Here is a 13546-nt window from a genome sequence, read left to right as displayed (position 1 = left end):
AATATGTTGAAAGTTAAATTATCTGAAAATTTAGTGTTGAAAATCTGAACCATTTATTGTGAATATATATGTTTCGTTATTTATTACGAACATATCTGTTATTGATTATGAACACATATGACATCTAGAGTGATAATTATTTATATTTTTAGCTACTGTATTGATGATTATATATTATGAACACTCTTAATAATTATCATGAACATATGTTGTGATTATTATGAACATATGTTGTGATGATTATGATAATTCTGATTATTTGTTATTATTTGTTATATTTTAGTGAGTACAGATTAATTGTATTTGTGGAAGACAAAGACTCTGAATTAGTGAAGAAACAAGTAAGAAGTGATGAACTAGTATATGATATGTACAATGAATTTGCTTTTAAGTTGGAGAATTTCCGAAGTATATGATCCCAATTTTATGGTTGTATGATAAAGGTTCATTTCTAATATACTAAATGTTCATTCAAAATGTTCATATTTTTACATGTTCATTTTTTATTACTGAATATTCTTTTTTTTTATTTTTTTTTTATGTGTTCATTTTTCTAACTAAATGTTCATTTTTAAGGTCGTGGTCTAGCAAATTTTGATTATATGATATGATGTTCATTTTCTTATAAAATGATCACTTTTTAGTATTAAATGTTCATTTTTTTACGTGTTCATTTTTTGTTATTAAATGTTCATTTTTTTCATGTTCATAATTTTTAACTAAATATTCATTTTATAGAGCGTGGTTTAGGCCGCGCGTTTTGGGCCTCCCCTTGTTGTAGCTATCTTAGCTGAGTGCAACTAAGACCTATTGCTAAATTTGTTAACAATAATTGATTATTAGTTGATATCTTTGGTGGATCTCAAGCCCAATAAGTAACAAAAATCTAACTACCAACCCTCCTTGTGTCCTGTTGGCATCAATTATATGCTTGGTTGCACGAGGACAAGGGTTGGTAAGCAAGGGAAGGGATGTGAACAAAGTAACAAAAATTTAACTATACTCTGTATCTACTAATTCAAATGAATTTGGCCAGGTAGGTTTTCTTTTTATATGAATAGATTTGGCGAGGTAATTGTCCCTAATTGATGGTAACCTTTAATGGGATGTCATTATTCACTCACTTATTTAGATATTATCTTTATCTATCTAAATTTTCTGACCAACTTTTATGAGAATACAAAATCTTTAATATTGAAACTCATAGTGAAATCTTTTTATGAATAGTAAATTCTCTCTCAATTTTTTATTTTATTTTATTTTATTTTTCTTGATAAAATAGAATTCAGTCTTAAAAAAAGACTCCCTTAACCTTAGTTGAAACCCACATTTCTTTGTTTTATTGTTGCACCTATTTATATGGTTCCAATTGTGAATTGTCCAACGTAAATGGTTGCAATGTGTGGATGAGACAAGAAAACTATATCCATATTACTTTAGTCACCCATTGATCGCCAATGGTAAATACGATTCTAATTCCAAATCCTATTACTAATGAGTTACTTTAGTACCATAGCGCCGAACACTCGAACCTAGACTAATACAATAATACTTAAACCTGTTCCAATTGGGAAGTATCGTATACTTTGCATTACAAAATATCTCTCCTTATCCACTTATTATTATCAACATCATCATAATAGATGTCATGCCTAAAATTGTGTTCTTTGTATTAATAATACTCCCTCCGTTTCATAATGTTAGTCCCATATACTATTTTAGGCGTTTCAAAATGATCTACCTATATTAAATCTATTCCTTTTCTTATTTTATTTTATTTTCCTAATTTGGTCTTATAATTTCTAATCTCATTAGTGGATTGATGACATGGCAGTAATTAAATATTCTGATTGGTCATCAATCCCATTAGTGGATTGCTGACATGGCATTTGATTGATATCCCTCACGTTAAACAAGCATTGTAATTGATGCTTTCTAAAGAAAAAAATCAGAACATTTAATAAGATAGAACTAATTAAGCAATTTTTATACTAAAATGTATGATTCCAAATATTATTCATTCTCTTATTTTTTGTGATTGATTTTATATGGGACCAATAAAGTGAAACGGAGGGAGTATGTTTTTTCTATCAATGAAGTTAAATACTGATTTTTTTTTTATTTTTTTTTTTTGACGGGAAATACTGATCTTAAATATTGCGCTAATCAACTAAATTATCGAACATATGGACATACCACATACACGAATTTGAACCCAAAATTACCCGACGGGCACGTCACGAATAGATTATGGACCAAACAAAGAAAAACTTGAACGTCTTGAAAGTTGAATGTTAAAAGTCGAAACAAACATTCTCACAACTTGAGCAATTGAGTGAGAAACCCACTGTAGGAAGACTAAGAACAGAATAGCTAAATAACCCAACTTCAATGATCTTGGCTAGCGCCTATATTGTGTAATGGCAAGGTCTAGTAATTGTTACATGCTCCCAAAACGCGTCATTTTGATCTGGGTTCTCTGTATTTTCCTCTTCTTTTGTGCATTCAAGATGATCCTCAAGAATCCCTCACTTCATACTTCTACATCATCATTATCTTCTTCTTCTTCAGGTATAATGTTTATAATTATTTTCATTTTTATGTATAAAATAGGATTATATCTCATAGTTTTTGATCTGGGGTAGTTTGATTTTGTGATCATCGGCGTTATATATGGAATTGGGAAGATGGGTGTGAATTTATGGTGATTTTGATTTCTGGGTTTTGCATTTCTTTTGGCGGTATGCAATTGATGATGGTGAGTGGTTATGTTTTGGAAATTTGTGAGATTGTTATGTGAAATTCGATTCATAGGTGATGCTATTATGAACTGGGTTTCCGTAATTATGGTGCTAAGGTTGCATTTAACTCAAACTTTTGCCGAGATGGTGAGCAGGGGCGGAGCTAGTCGGTGAGGCGTGGATGTAACCTTGTTGAATTGCAAGAGTACAATGAACTAGGAAAAAGATTGTTAGTTATAACTTTGGTGCTAAGGTTGCATTTAACTCAAACTTTTCTTTAATGAGTTGTACTACCTCCGATTTTTATTAGTTGCAACTTTGGGGTATTATTTGTGAGATATAAAATATTTCCAAAGTTGCAACTAAAAAAAATCGGAGGTAGTAATTGTAATTAGGAAAAAGATTGTTACTATATTAGTTAGGAAAGAAATCCAGGTGGACTACCTAGAAATGATGATTTTGAGACAATTATAATGAGATCAAAGAGTACAATGAAACTACACTCATGGAAATAAGTTAGGTAGTTGGATTTTCGTGTTTTCATGAACCTTGCAGGACTAAGAAAATGGGCAGCCTATAAAGGCTGATGAATTGGTATGTGGTGGTGTTCCTATTTGAACTAACAACCATGTGTAGAGTTTCGGGAACTTGGGGGAGACTCAAGAATTAGCAATTATGTTGCACAATCACAAGGTTTTATAATTTTTGAGATTCACAATGTAATGTATCAGTTATATTTGGTATGCTTAATAGAAGAGAAAGTATATTGGTGAACCTTTTTATTTAACACTTCTTTTAAATTAATTCCAAAATTTGTACGGTTTTATATTGCATTTGAGGTGGAAGATTTGGATCCGAAAATGAATGTCATGCCGGTGTCTTTTGAAGCCACGAGCCTAAGGGATTGACTCAATATACTTAATTTGCCACTTCTAACTTTGAAATCTGCTGAGATGGCTTTGTTCTCTTCTCCTTTGTTGCAATAAGGTTTTAGTCAAAAAGTTTTAAAAATATGGTCTAGTTTTGTCCGGTCTGAAATTTTGTCTAATCTAAATTTTTTTGTCTGATTTGAATCTTGGGTGATTAGTTTAAGGTAAAGCGTCTGGCCTGGTCTGTTTTTATCTTCCACATAAGTTCCTGAAATAAGGTGAAGGGAAGTATGCCGTGTGTTACGGCCATCTTTTAGTATACTAGAGCAATCTCATCATCTTAGCTCCACTACGTAAATTTCCGCTTTGCCCAAAGTTTCCTTCATCTTATACTTTGTGATGGTGTTCATGCCCCAATTGCCCATCTATTCACAGTGTCACCGTGCTTCTTTAAGGATGCATGTTTGGTACTTGATTAATTCTAGGAATATAATGTTGACTGACTAGATATCATGCGTGGAAGTGTTTACAGTTGTAGTGTTTATGATTTGGAGCTTAAGCTAAACATAAGAACCTAATTACCATAAACTAGATATAAATTAGGTAGTAGAATTATGATAAGGAATCAAACACATACTTTCTAGATACACCCCAAAACTACCAATATTTTATCCACAATAGTTGTCCTTTGAATTCTTAGAGTAAGGAGCGTTTCTCCTTTGTCGTCCTTCTTAGTTCCAATTGTACTCGAAGGATTGATAAGTACTCGGTTGGAACTGTGATGAGACTAGGAGTGGACTAATTTGAATAAGGAGTTAAAGTGGAGCATCAATGCTGTCCTACTAGCATAAATTAGCTGAAGCTGTCCATAGGGACGACATTGATCTAGCTTGTCTCTCCAATTTCCCAACTTTTCTTCACTTGGTAATTGCCTAATTGGTATAGCTTTGGGGGTTGGTTGAACTGCTTTAGTCACCTTATTGTGTGAGTTCCAATCCCGATTTTATTACGTTAGTCATGTTACAAGGTTGTAAGATGTGCCCATATCCACAATGGCACAGGCCATACCGCCATAAGTAGACAAACATAAATTTTGAGTGCTCATCATTATCTTCACCAGGTCAACTTCTGATTCTAATTTTCAAATTTTGTGTACACAACTAATCCTCTCTTAGACAAACATTATGACCATAAGAGCATGCCAATGGAATTTTGTTTACACTTTTAAGGACTATAGAGCTGTTTTAATTACTTTTTCATTCATCAATACATACAACTTTGTAGCTTTTTGCACTATTTATCTATCTACTAACCTTGACCACATTTTATTATGGATATGTAAAAATAAGTGTCAATATTTTGATTATTGGTTTAAACTTAATGTATATTTTCAAAATAACACCTTATTCTAAAAAATTTCTTAATACTCCCTAGGTGTGTGTATGTGTGTGTGTGTGTGTTTTTTTTTTTTATAAAAAAAATAAATAAATAAAATGACACACTTTTCTAAAGCAACCGTTTTTTGTAAGTGACACTATCAAAAATTGGAAATTTTCTACTTATATTTTTAATCATATCTTTCTCCTCTTTGGTCTCTACATGTTTAATTTTTTTTTTCTCTCCTCCTGATCCCTACTACGTTCTTTATCATTGTTTCCCCTAATATCTTTTAGTTTTGAATAAACTTTTTATCCACTATCATTTTCTCACAATATCTAACTCTCCAACAATACTCATATACATAATATTATAACCAACCTACATAAAGCTCCTATACATATGTTTAGGGATCAGGGATGAAAATCCATTGTCCAAAGTCAACAGATATTTCTAGATGTGATGCTTTTATAGGGTCATAGGGATTTTGGGAATGAAGGAGTCTAATCATGGATGGGACATTTGCTATTTATGCTTATTCTGAGAGTGGTACTAACACTGGTTCTTGTTTATAGGTATTCCAATTTCAAACATGGAGAAGAGAGCGAGATTATATGAGAAAATGGCAAGGAATTTGGATGAAAATGGGCCAGCTTTCCTTAAAAATGGAGAAACTTCCCAGTCATTGTCAATTTCTGATTTGTTTAGTGTAAAAGATGGTGCTGTAATACCTAATCCCAAGGTGAAATATTTAGGATGTTGTGCCGTTCTTATTAATAGGAAAGGATCTTTGAGCTCTTCCTTTCTTGGCATGCATACCATTGACTTAATGCTGTTTGCAGGCAGCTAATCCCCCTGTACGAGCAAACGTTTTATATTTGAGTACTGAATATTCAATTCCCATATCGTAAGTTAATTTCACTGTGCAGTGTTTTCTTTCTCTTTTCAAACTGTGATGTCCATATTAGTTATTCCGGCTTTACCTTTTGCAGAGATGCTGTAAAACTGGTGTTTTCACCTTACTTTGACAAAGGTAACAATTCTGTCTTTTGCTGTATTTGACATCTGTTTATTTGAAACTTGAAGTTATCAAAAATGCAGTTTGAACAAATCATATCTACTGTAATTGAGTAGTTCAATTATTGAGTAGAACTTAGGCAGCTTTTATTCTGTAAACATTAATTGCCCTTTTCTGATGTACTTCTTAATGTGCATATTGTTTGGTAACTTTGGTTCATACAGGCTTGAACATTCAACCTTTTGCTTTTTTGTCTTACGATGTATACATTATTAGAGTACACCTGACAGTCCGACTCTTTCTTGTTTGTTTCTATATATTGTTCCGTGTTCCTCATTTATTCTTTGAATAGCAATCTGGTTTCAGAATTCAAGCTTGTACCACTTTAGCATGTTCCACGCGTCGCATCATATTCAACCTGTTCCTGCTACTCATGATGAAGTAAGGCTTTATTAATCATTTTTTAAATTCTGTTTATTCTCTGCAGTTACTTGTAACTTGTAGCTTTTCTCGGCAAGTAACACTGTATCTATACATTAGGTTGAAGCCGAAGCAAATGCAGTTAAAAATGTTGCTGAATCGCTTTGCCCATTGAAAATCGTTCTAGATCGGGTGGTTTTGACTTCAAATGGTGTTCTTCTCGGGTGCTGGCAGGTGCCGTTAATAACTCTTCCGACTTTCTGGAAATACATGGATAATATATGAAATTTGTGCTTCCCTTTATGGTGCTTGTTTCATGAAGTTTTTGTTGAACCACCTTTTTTCTCAATTTATGGAACTTTAATGCGGAACTAGAAGAAGTTTCTAAATCTTGAAGGGTTGGAAGTGTTTCATTTTAGTTTCAACCGCACACGTTGTAGACCACAAAGCTTGCTAAGAACTTGAGAAACTTTTTGTCCATGAATGGGAAACAATGTCATGAAATTGACTTTTGTGATGAGTAGTGGTTGTTTTTGCTTGAGTAAATGCTTTCATAGTTCTTTTGTAATGAACTGTCTTAAGGGAAGGGTATTATGGGTTGTTTAGTTTGTTAATAATGATCAAATGTAGTACATGAGAAGGGTAAATAGGCAATGCAGTAAGAGATGCCACCTGTGCACATGAGACAAAAGAACTCAATCTAGAATCATCCTATGGAGAGGGGGAATGTAAGTATAAAAAGGGAAGAGGGATAATGAAAAGGTTGGCAGAAATTTGTATTGAGGGAAACCTTAGAGAATCATCGCCTAAAGCCATTGTTGGAGAGTTGTGAGCTAAACTCACTATTGGAGATTAATAGCCTTAAGCTATTAACCTATCTTTTGTAATCCTTCCATCATTATCGATCAATCTTAAAGCTTTCATCTTTATTTTTGCATTATTAAATCAGAATATTAAGCCAGAAAATTAGTTCATTACATCTTTTACCATCCAACAGCAATTGTCTGCTGGCCATAGAAATTCAGTACCATGATATTAAACCTAGAATAAGTGTCATGCGATTAGTGCTTCTCTTAATGTTTTGTAATCCAAAATCTGTTATTGCTGTTATGTTCTGTTATTCAGCTGACTTCTGTGCATGGGCTGCAATTTCCGAGATTGTTGCTGAAATTAAATATTTAAGAGTTTTTTGGGAAATGACTAGTAAGCCACTTGACAGTTCAGATGATGTTGGAATTGCTTAATTGTCTTAGAACACTCTGATTATAATTGTGGCCATATACACAATTTAAGACCTTGAATCCCTTTGCGCTTTGCCTGTTTCTAGTTCTAGTCTTACTAGTTACTAGTTACTACTAATAAGCTTAGTGATTCTAGCAAACTAAAAACAATTTTAAGAGAAAAGATGATAGATCCCTGGCATTGTGGATACCAGCCTCCGATGTATGTTGTCTGTATGAGGATTTTGATAAATCTTATTCTTAACATCAATAACTCCTTTTTGTATAGGTAACTTCTGGTACTGATCCCACTACTGTACGCGCTAAGCTGAGGACAGCCCTTCCACATGCACCGGAAAAGCAGCTTGTAAGAGAATTCCAAAACATTACATATTTACATATACAGGCAATACAACTATGATAATATTTTCAAATTTTATGTGTTATTTTTGGCCTTGGATATATGAAGATGTTTCTAAGCGCCCCACAGATTGGCTTTTGGTTCATGCAGTTTTTCATTTAATGATGAAAATCCACACAGGCCAATATTTTGCAAGTTTAAAGTACATTTTATGGTGTCCATCAGTTCATGGTATGGTAACTGAGAAAAAAAAATGATAGTGAGGAATAATAGCATCATGTATTCATGTGGTCGTCTCCTGTGAATGCCACACAGATGCATGATAATATGAATATGCAATCAACTCTATGGCTCTACCAATAATTCTACCTCTCTTATATGGTTACCTTCAATAGTTATCCAATTATGGCTTGATGTTGTTATTCGGGTCATTTTCCATCTTCTTGTTCAATTTTGTCACTTACATGATGGAAGTCCAAGTGCTTGCTTCACAATTCACAATTCATCAACTAAGCATGCATCTTGTCTAACTTGCTGCAGTATGATGATGCTATACTTCATACTTCATTTGCAAGGCTATTGGGTCCTCCAAGAATTCTAGACAAGGTTAGTAACTTAGTATCAAGTGTTGCATGCTCACTCTCTTATTTTGGCGATTTTTTATTTTTTTTTTCCAATTTAATTTGCTTTACTTTCTGCGAGAATATGCTTCTTCCATCCTGTTTAGCCTGAGTTTGGGGTTTGTTGCTGAAGCTGGTACTTTTCAAGGTTGAGGTGAAAGGAATGAAGGGGTGGGTAGGATGGAAATGTGAGTCTCTTGAACTGTTGCGTTTAATGTGTGTGCATGATGAGATCACCCCTTCTTTCCTTTAATACTTTCCACCAATTTCAGAAATTCAGATCCTTATTCGGTCTCTGCTGTGTACCCACCCACAAGCTAAGGAGAGTAACCGTTGTATTCCAAGTTACTTGGGTCAACTTTTTGAACTGGGTTTATCAGTGGGTAGCCAATAAAGGGAAAATCTGTGTATTCTGCTTCTAGCCTTCTAGTAAATTAGTAGCCTGTAGTTTTGAGTTCCAATTGCTTCTAAAATGTAAAAGCAAAATGTGGGTTACAGTGGTCCTCTAGGTTTCCAACATAGCATGCAGGCACTTTTTTGAATGAGTGACTGCTGCGGAAAATGCTGAAGGAAAATTACTTAACTATTTATTTTTCTTTTTGTTTTTGGTGGTGGGATTAGATTGATTAAACTAGATCTAAATGCACATGAAGCTTACTTCACATTTCGAAAAAATACTCAAGAACTCCTATTATATTAGCATTGAATATATTGAAGAGTACATATGTATAAATGTTATATTAGGTGGACACCAAACACCTCAAGAGTTGGCCTATATAATAGAGATATTATTCCACGTGATAAGTGATACTCCGTATCTTCTAACTTGCTAAGGAAGATTTATGAGCAAATATTAAAGTATCTCCACCTGTAAAAGGGTGTTTTTAATTCTGTATTTCTAATCTAGATCATTTTGTAACAATTGTCACTTTCTAAAATAGCGAGGAGGCCGATGACATGGGTTAGGAATCCTTTTTAAGCTTAATCAACCTTCTCCATTTGCAGAACCTATATGTATTTCTTTACACTTAACCCAAATTTTGATGTGACTTTTATAGTGGCCAGATTACAATACTACAATGTGGTCCCTGATTCTTTAAAATTGAGCTCCATGCGATTCTGTGAAAATCTTCGTATTTTGAGCTTACTAGTGGTGTTAGTTATCTGAGTTTGACATACAAGAGGGATGCCTATACTGTCTAACTAACTTACTTCTAGAGTTACATAATTTGTTTTTTCCTTCATAGTTTTCTTGTGATAAAGTTAAAGGTTCAAGCTCTTAAATCTAAGAAGCACTCCTATCATAGATCCAAGAAAAAAAATACCCAAGCGCAGAATCAGTTCTTATAAATGCAGGCCTTAGTTTCCTGAGAAAAGCGAGTCATGATATGAATTCAGTCCTGTGGTGAGGAGTTCATCCTTATTAAAAATTATTTGGTTAGCCAAGCTTGCATAGGATGCAAACAGGGGAAACAGCCACCCTTTAATAGTTTAATGCATCAGGTATAGGGGACAGGGACGTTAGTAGTTGTCATTATACTGCAGTTATGCTTTGTTTGGATATAGTAAAGAAGGAAAGTCAGGATAGGGAAAGAAGGGGGAAGGAGAGGGAAGGGAAAGGTGGGTGCAATTTTCCTTCCAAATCTCTCCAATTTTGGAGGGATACTGCTTATTAAAGAGTAAGGGAAAATGGATCCCTCCCTTTCCTTCTCCCTATCCTTTACCTAAATAAGAGAAATTGCGCACCTCCCTTTCTCTTCCCTTCTTTTCTTTCTATCCAAACAAAGTGTTAGAGCTAGTTTGAGCAAAGAAATTGGAAACCAGCTAGAGGAGGGAATCAGTTAGTGGAAAATTGCTGAGTTTTCCTTACTTCCGTTTAGTTTCAGTTTGTATTTGGGAGAGAATCAAGATTCTCCAAACCTTGAATATTCTCTTAATATGTATTTTCTGTAATTTTCAGCCTTAATTGCACATGTTCATCTTCCTCTTCAATTTTTCTGCTCAAATTGCAGTTCATAAACACCCATATATGTTTATGGCACAATGTACTGATAGATTCTCATGATTTTACATATTCATATTGGTCTTTCTGTGCATTTATTCCTTCATTTAATATTCCTTTTCTTGCCTTTTCTGAGTATTGTTTAAATGTCATGTGCAGGAGGCAGGTAAAACTTCAGAGAACATTCAATTGCTTCATAAGCTGGTGGCTCACCTCAACAATCAAATTAGTGGGTTTCAGGTGAAGTGATCGTACTTCTTATTGTTAGGAATTTCTACGCATCTCTGTAGATCTGTAGCTAGTCTGTTAAAGTTCAAAGCCGAAGGCAAAATTCACTAGAGCTCACTTCAATCCAAAATGATATTGACCAATAAAATAAGCGAGGGTAATAATCTTCTACGACTGAAAGTTGACATGGTCAGCCAGAGATCTGAATTTTGTTTAGTGCCACAGGATTGTCTTTGTAAGGTGCTTCCCACAAAAAATGATATTCTGTATCTAGGTATTAATCTGCAAATGTCCCTTATGAAAAACCTTTCGAAACCTATCAGGTGGGACATTTGATTTTTCAATGAGATCGGTTTTAAAAGTTCTAAGAATCAGATTTGTTGTTTAAGCAATTTGAACTCAGTTTACCTGAAGTTACAAGGCCTTCGTATAAATTTCAAAATTTATCAAATTGACCTAGCATCACATAATACTTTTGTGCTTGATTGTTCATGCTTTGTACGCTTCAATTGTGAAATTCAATTTAAGCATTTTATTTTGTCGAAAAATGGGGCTTGGTCAAATTTTTTGATAGAAATATATTATATTAGACTAAAAAATGTATCCAAATTATTTCAAATTAGTTATGGAACAGGAAAGTCCTAACCCCCTGTGTACTATCGTTCTTTTCTAGGTTTGAAGTATGAATATTTGTAGATAAACTAACTCTTATTAGCTTCGTGAAGGAACTTGTGTGGTGTCAAAAGACAAATTATTAATCCCGTTATTTTCATCTGACATACATCAAATTTCGACCTGCTTATATCTATTTTCTTTTACTTGTGAATCATTGTAGGCTGTCGTTTCTGAACTATGGTATGTAGAGGAACTCGATGTGCTTGCTCTTGGATTGGATGGAAGAATGAAGGTTCGACGATTTCATCTCGGCTGCTCTAGCACCTGAGAGTATCGAATCTAAACACTGCCATATGACTAGTGATTACCAATTTTATCTTGGGCAATATCTGGGAAGCCCTCTTCAGAAGATACTGCAGGTTGTTAATAGATACTATGGGACATACATAGCATATTGAGTGGCATTTGGAATTGATCAGATCCTACTGTATATTTGTAAAACCCCTGAAGTCCCTGATTGAAACAGAGCTATTCTGTGAGTTCGACTTTCTATCCCATAAATCCTCTAATAGTAGTAGTACACTTGTACTGTATAGGTCTAAGTCATTTTGTCATACTGATGCTCGAGAACAGAAATGAGCGTTCTTTCCTGCTATTTTATGAGCGTAATTTTGTTGCTAGTGAACACGAATGTACAGAAGGACACGAGTTTAGAAATGAATGCTGATTTGAACATTCGAAACACATCAATATTGTATTAGCTTTATAATATAATTCTCAGCATTTTATGGTGTATTTGGTACGTCAAAATCACAGTGCCCATCTCATGGCATGCTAAGAAGTAGATGGACTATACATTCTTTTGTGGATCTCATTATGTTTTTGGTTTCTGCAAATGCAAGCCTTATATCCAATTGTATCATTAGCTTTAGAAGGCCTGAATCCAATAATTGCTGGCTTGTGAATTTGGAAATGTGAGTCTAACTTTTAACCTTGGCGTAGGATGTATACCCTGAATTCCTCGATCTCAAATTTACTAATTGTTCCTTGGTTTTATGATTTTATCTCCAATTTCAGTAATGTTCGAGTTCAAACTCTCTTTATTTAATCTAATTTCACGTTTGTCAATCAATTATTGATATTGTATATCTAATCATCAATCGTAGCAACTATATAAATTTTTGATGTTATAAAAATACAAATTGAAAGCAATCTAACTGGGGTTCATATAACTATTTTTCTTCGAGTATTAGAAGAAGTCAGAGTACCACCCTTTTTTTTTTTTTTTTTTTTTTTTTTTTTTAATGTAGCAATTTCCACCTAAGTTTGATGGAACAAAAAAGAAAGTTGAAGAAATCACAATGGATGATCTCATCTCTTAATCAACCCTCCACCTGCTAAACTAAACTACTACTACTCCGTACCTGTCACATAATTCTAGTATATGCTACTCTATCACAAACTCATCCCATGTCATCAGAAGTTGATGTTGCCACGTATATAAACCTATGTAAGTACTCCATATGATTTACACCTTGTCTTAGAGAAGATTTGGATTGAAAAGAAAGATCATGACTTTCTCATCCTTAGTATTTGGTCTAAAATAAAACAATTGCATAACTTTCCTAAAACAAAAATATCATAATAATTGCATTATTAAAGAAATTCTTACATGTATCATAGTGCATATAAAGATAGATGCATTCAAGAATATATTACGCTCATTTGTTGATTACAAAATAAAGTACAATAAAAACAATATTAAATTAGCTGAAAAATTCAATTAAAGTGTATATAACTCTAAATGCAACTAGATGCAATATTGCAATTTTCATGTACAATTTCTTACAACCAAGCAAAGCTTGGTCGAGTTGGTGGAGAACTCATCTTATGACTTTGAGATCACAAGTTTGAGTCACACTAAGGGCTGTTCACATTTACTGAACCTTGAACAGAACTGAGCTGAAATAAATGGAGCTGAATTGAACTGAACTGATTGGAGCTGAATTGAAATGAACTGAACTGAAATTAAGTTGAAGTGAACAGAACTCTCAAGCGTTAATTAGCGAAACTAA

The 13546-nt window shown here is 33.7% G+C and overlaps 1 protein-coding gene across 1 annotated transcript; it reads left to right on the top strand.

The window, feature by feature from the left end:
* Positions 1-2304: 2304 nt before the first annotated feature.
* Positions 2305-12215, top strand: LOC145567295 (uncharacterized). Its single transcript, XM_081626555.1, has 10 exons — positions 2305-2571; positions 5563-5729; positions 5830-5894; positions 5980-6020; positions 6358-6446; positions 6546-6659; positions 7935-8012; positions 8547-8612; positions 10788-10868; positions 11692-12215. Exons 1-10 carry the CDS (start codon positions 2421-2423, stop codon positions 11797-11799), a joined length of 960 nt encoding a protein of 319 aa, XP_081482681.1. The 5' UTR covers positions 2305-2420; the 3' UTR covers positions 11800-12215.
* Positions 12216-13546: the final 1331 nt, after the last annotated feature.

This window comes from Chenopodium album, chromosome 11 (assembly GCF_948465745.1).
Source record: "Chenopodium album chromosome 11, dcCheAlbu1.1, whole genome shotgun sequence".
Lineage (NCBI taxonomy): Eukaryota > Viridiplantae > Streptophyta > Magnoliopsida > Caryophyllales > Amaranthaceae > Chenopodium > Chenopodium album.
Note: the sequence above shows the minus strand (reverse complement) of the source record. Positions and strands in the feature narration are given on the sequence as shown.

Bases quoted from the DNA above. Each gene is read 5' to 3' on its own strand.
- LOC145567295 (XM_081626555.1), top strand. From the start codon at position 2,421: ATGGCAAGGTCTAGTAATTGTTACATGCTCCCAAAACGCGTCATTTTG. The intron at 5,730-5,829 runs GTGAAATATTTA...TGCTGTTTGCAG, and splicing joins CTGTAATACCTAATCCCAAG to GCAGCTAATCCCCCTGTACG. The intron at 8,013-8,546 runs GTAAGAGAATTC...AACTTGCTGCAG, and splicing joins ATGCACCGGAAAAGCAGCTT to TATGATGATGCTATACTTCA.